Here is a 5,616-nt window from a genome sequence, read left to right as displayed (position 1 = left end):
TGAACGTTCACGCAGAAATCATGAGGTTCTGAGTTCGAACCCCCGCTCAAGCATAAATTAAAAAAAGAAAACTGCAAGGCAAGGTTTGGGTCGCATGTATGCCGGACCCGGCATAAACTTATGAAGGAATTACCAAAGTTATGCCGGACCCGGCATACTCATGCCTTATGGGCAGACTTGGCATAAGTATGCCGGGTCCGGCATAACTTTGGTAATTCCTTCATAAGTTTATGTCGGGTCCGGCATAACTTTGAGATCTCATGTCAACTTTTTACAGATTTTTAGTGACATCAAAATGCTCTATTAAAATTCAAGTGGTTTTTGTGTCAATGTGTCCTAAAGACTTTCTTTGCTACATTTCCTGTATTGGATATATTATAACTGCTCTTGTTAATATATTATGGGGTAGTGTTAGAAAAGAGTAGTTGTCGTGATTTTGTTCCATTATATCTAAGCCTAGTTTTTCATGAGTATTAACACTATGATAATTGTTGACAACATTTGCATAACGATGAGTGGAAGAGGCCACGCACAAAGTTTTTACCATGAAGCCTTTTAGTTCTGTAATAATATTGAAAGGAGGACAATGAAATTCTTCCTAGGTACCCTCATCCGGTGGGGGCATACTTTTAATGGGCAAACTTTTATGCCGGACTAGGCATAAACTTGTGAAAGAATTACCAAAGTTATGCCGGACCCGGCATACTTATGCCAAGTCTGCCCATAAGGCATAAGTATGCCGGGTCCAGCATAACTTTGGTAATTCCTTCACAAGTGTATGTCGGTTGGGGCATAGCGAATTTAAACTCTGCCTTGCGATTTTTTTAAAAAATTTTGACTGTGTGGAGGTTCGAACCTGGAACCCATGGGGTTTAGCCGAAGGGCAAAACTTAAAGATTTCAAATATGAGGGGCAAAATTTAAAAACCACCCCAAAAGAAGGGCAATTCTGCGAATTGCCCTAATATCTATGGGCCATAAAACTTATTGGACCATTCAAAATTCTAATTTCAAGCTTGAAATAATATGTAAAGACAAAAAACTATGAAAAAGTTTAAGAAATATTTATAAATTACATTATAAATAAATAATTTTATGCATAAAATATCTTTGAAATTTTATACTTGTAATGTCGGGTTGGTCTGATTCCGTTTGACTTTTTTTTTAGCTAAAACCAAACCAAACCAAGAGTGGTCGGGTTTTTCATTTTAAAACCAAACCAAGTCAAACCAAACCACGAGTCGGGTTTTTTCTCGATTTGGTTCGGATTACCGATTTGGTTCGGATTATCGGTTTGGTGCAATTTGTCGGTTTCCTTTGTACACCCCTAGCCACAAGTGACACAAGTGCAACAAGCATAAACCTCAGAGGAATTTTTGGAGTTGTCTTTAATTTGAAGCAAAGACCCCCTAGGTTTATGTGGTGCTAACTTCACCCCCTAACAACAAAATTCTGCGATTTATCGCCTCGTTTTTGTTAAAGATTTTCTTTGGATGAGGGCCCCTTCTCAAACAAACTCTATGAAACCATCTTCATGGAAAGCACCAAACGTAAGTTTAAAAAGAGGGCAAAGAGAATGGTGAATGATCAACAAAAACATAATTACATTCAGGGTGTGTTCGGTATCTAGGAAAACAATTTTAGAAAAATATGTTTCAATTTCTCATGCTCGATCGGTCAAAAATTTTCAAAAAATATATTTTTTAGAAAAATAAATTCTTTAAAGATGAGGAAAATAACTTTCGAAGGAGGAAACACAAGTCCCGCCAGTGGCATTAAACATCAATTGTCTCTTCCCACCCCTCGAACTCACCTCATCTTCACCCCACCCCTAACCACCCACCCCCACCACCTCATAGTATTTGTCTAGATCATATATAAATGTTTTTAAAATAATATATTTTGCTAACGTACCGAATACAAGAAAATAAATAAAAACACCCACTTATTTTCCTGAAAAACTTCTTCTAAGAAAACATTTTCCTTCGTACCGAACAGACCCTTACTGTGACTAATTGAAAATTAAGCGTGTTGAAATGGGGGAAAAACCAAATATACAAGACTAGGTCCATTATTTTGCCCTAATGAAACGCCACACAGTTCCCTTAGAAACTCCTTTCTTAATGGAAAGGGGACAGCAAGTTAGTTCCTCACCATTCATTCCCCATTAGACTATTCAACCCAAGATCCTTAATTAAAGGGCTTCCATTTTTTTTTTCTCAAATAGCAACTCTTTATTAATCAAAACATTAATTATTCCCCTTCTAACTAAATATACAAGTTGAATTAAATAAGCTGCCACACTTTCTGTATGTCCAGCTAGTTCCATGCCAAAAATCCTCCCTTTTTCGTAGCCCTTCTATTGGAATTATTATCTCTTTTTCAATAATCTTGTCCCTTCAAATATTTTTTTTGCTTTTATTTTCTACATAGTTAATATGGTCCCTTGGAGTCTTGACAAATATTCTTTCAGACAATTGATAGTAATAAATAGATTAAGAAAATAGAGAGTATGATATATGTCTTAAAATCCATTCTAGAAAAGAATAATCACTGCTGCATCAATAGAAAAAGGAAAACAAAAAATGGAGTTCACATACCAGAATTCTTATTGGTCTATCAATTTTTATTTTGCTAATAGCTTGTTAGATTAATCCGTAAAGCTCCCTTTACAAACAGAAAGGGCCCTTTTGGTCCACCTAGTAATTTATTATTGATCCGTCGTTACAACAACTCAACTGTTTTCTTGACTGATTTAAGTAAAGGTTAAACCAAATTTATTCTAGTTAACCTCCTATCTTGTTCCCATCTCGTCCACTAATATGAAAAGTACATGACTTTTAAGTTATCAACTAGTAATTAGTAAAAGAAATTTACACTCTTGGTGTAATTTAGCCAACTTTTAGCAGGTCACATATCGCCTTCTTTCCACGAATTTAAGTTTTATACGCTATCAGTATAAATCTTTTACACTATAATATTAAATTGTTCGATAATAATATCTATAATTCTTAATATTTTTGAACTATTAACTACAATGACTTGTAGTAATTTTTATGTAGTTTTTAAATAAAATTTATTAAAAAAAAAAAAAAAAAAAACTTGAAGATGCTATGTTCAAATTCAATCGAAAATTAGTCAGTTTGACCCTGCGAACTATGCCACACAAACTGGAACAGAGAAAGTAAATCACTTTTGGACTATAAATTAATGGGTTATTTTCTGTTAATAAAAATAAATTGTTATAAATTTTCATTTGGAAAAAAAAAAACAAATAAGAAAAAAAAAAGAAAAAAAGATTAAAGGGCTATTTAAGAAATGTAGAGATGGGATGGAAATAAATGCAAAAGTCGCATGTTACATGTCCTTCCCATTCACTCTCTCTGCCTTCATGCATACGCTTTAATTGAACTTTTCTCTTTTTTCCTCGTTATTAATTACCTTTTGCCGTTTTAAGTAAAACTAATTTACTCCAGAATGAATCCAAATCCAATTTAACAAATATCACAAATCAGATTTTTTATGGTCAGTCTTTAAAAGTATTTCCATTTGTATATATCACTTTGTGGAGGAATGCTTGTTACCTACTCCTTTATAAGCCTCCACTCTCCACAAAACACACACACACACAAAGTGAACAAAAAAAAGTTGAAATTTCTTTGAAGTTAGTTTGTGTGTGATGGAGAAACACAAGACATGTAAGTTGTGTTCAAGGAAGTTTGCTAATGGAAGAGCTTTAGGTGGGCATATGAGATCTCACATGATGAATTTACGCACACAACAACAAGAGCAAGAACAAGAGAAACAGATTAATCAGCAAATCAGTGATGAAACAGACTCAATTCCATCATCTTCATGGTTGTCTGAAGAAGAAAAAGGTAAAATCTTGAATTCTTGTGAAGGTGCTGCTGATGACTCAGTTGTTGTTCTTCCAGATAAAGAAAGTGAGACTGAATCATCAAAAAATCCAACTCGTTCTAAAAGATCCAAAAGGGTAAGAAAATCAAGAAAACTCAATTTTGTGAAGATAACAGACTACTCATCACTGGTTGAACCTGAGCCAGTTAGTTCAATCTCAGAGACTTCACCTGAAGAAGATGTTGCACATTGCTTAATGATGTTATCTAGAGATAAATGGATTACTAAACAACAAGTTGATGACTACTCTGATGAAGAAGAGGATAATTCAGAGGATTCTGGAGAACAAGTTAAAATAATTACAAAGACTAAGGGGAGAGGTAAGTATATATGTGAAACATGTAACAAAGTTTTCAAGTCTTATCAAGCATTAGGGGGACATAGAGCAAGTCACAAGAAGATTAAAGTTGCAAGTGTTAATAATAACAATGAAGTGGTGGAAAGTGGAAATGTAGTAGTTGAAGAGAAGATACATGAATGTCCTGTTTGCTACAGAGTTTTTTCATCAGGACAAGCTTTAGGTGGACATAAAAGAACACATGTTATGGGTGTTGCAGCAACAAATGTTAGTGTTCCTGTTGCTGCAAAAATAGAATTTTCAAGAACTGGTGGAACAAGTTTAATAGATCTTAATCTTCCACCTCCAATGGAAGATGATGATGAAATTATTAGCCAAGTTGAAGTTTCTGCTATTTCTGATGTTGAATTTGTCAACCCCATCAAAAATCAGGTATAAAGTTTTATTCTTTTTTTATTTTGGTTAATTTTCAGAGGCTATGTAGGAAGGGATTATGGATCCAAGTGAAATTTTCCTGGGAAAATTGGGGTTAATTTTCCATTAGCTTTTACTCAATTCAATAGTTTTGACTGTAATCCATATTTACTGTTGAGAGTGTTCTGTTAATGTAAAATGTAACAGCTAATTTTACAACATTTACTGATAGAGGAGAATATCAGATCACTTTCTCCAGTTTAGTTAATGACTTTAAATTCATATATTCATTTTCACATTTTTTTTTAGCTTACCAACAATGTGGACTTTTAAAATTAAAAACAGCAGCTACTGTAGTTAATGGTGCCTGTTTGTATTGCTGCTAATGGCCTAAATAACGTTCCACCTGTTGAACGCAAGACAACCCCTTTTCTCTCTCTTTTTCTTTTGTTCAATTTCTATTTTTTTGTATTTTCATAAAAACATGGTATTAAATTACTTGAAAATTTATACTTTAAATTAAAATTCCACCTGTGTGTTAGTTTTTTAGGAGAAGCCGCAACTAATTATTCTATGTTTTTCTTCCTCTTCCGTGTCTCTCTCTTATAAATCCATTTGTTCATTCTTCTCTGTGTCACCGTCTGACTTTCCAACACTTGTCTCATACTCAATAGTTAGAACCTTACAGATCTGAAATACTTTTTCAGAATAGCCAATGGTTCACATTCGACTCAAAGGACCTCAAGTTTGTTTCTTTGACTATATTATCCTCACGAGTGTTTTTGAATTATCAATGTTAGTAGTATTTAGTAGTCGTTTGGCCATAGATTCTAAATCTTTTTACTTTATTTGGAATTACGGAGTTGGAGTTAAAAATAGAGTTGTGTTCGGTGACACTTCTTGCAAAGGATATTTAGGATGATGTTAATGTTTAAATGTACTAAACACAACTTTGAAAGTGAAAAGTGAGTTAGAAAACAAGTTATA

The 5,616-nt window shown here is 33.7% G+C and overlaps 1 protein-coding gene across 1 annotated transcript; it reads left to right on the top strand.

Annotated features, from left to right (window-relative positions):
• Nucleotides 1-3,205: 3,205 nt before the first annotated feature.
• On the top strand, nt 3,206-4,887 carry LOC132645749 (zinc finger protein ZAT9-like). Its single transcript, XM_060362928.1, has one exon. It carries the CDS (start codon nt 3,679-3,681, stop codon nt 4,651-4,653), a length of 975 nt encoding a protein of 324 aa, XP_060218911.1. The 5' UTR covers nt 3,206-3,678; the 3' UTR covers nt 4,654-4,887.
• Nucleotides 4,888-5,616: the final 729 nt, after the last annotated feature.

The sequence above is a fragment of the Lycium barbarum genome, chromosome 6 (assembly GCF_019175385.1).
Source record: "Lycium barbarum isolate Lr01 chromosome 6, ASM1917538v2, whole genome shotgun sequence".
Lineage (NCBI taxonomy): Eukaryota > Viridiplantae > Streptophyta > Magnoliopsida > Solanales > Solanaceae > Lycium > Lycium barbarum.
The sequence above is the reverse complement of the archived record's forward strand: the minus strand, read 5'-3'. Positions and strand labels throughout refer to the sequence as shown.

Coding starts and splice junctions, on each gene's coding strand:
- LOC132645749 (XM_060362928.1), top strand. CDS start 3,679: ATGGAGAAACACAAGACATGTAAGTTGTGTTCAAGGAAGTTTGCTAAT.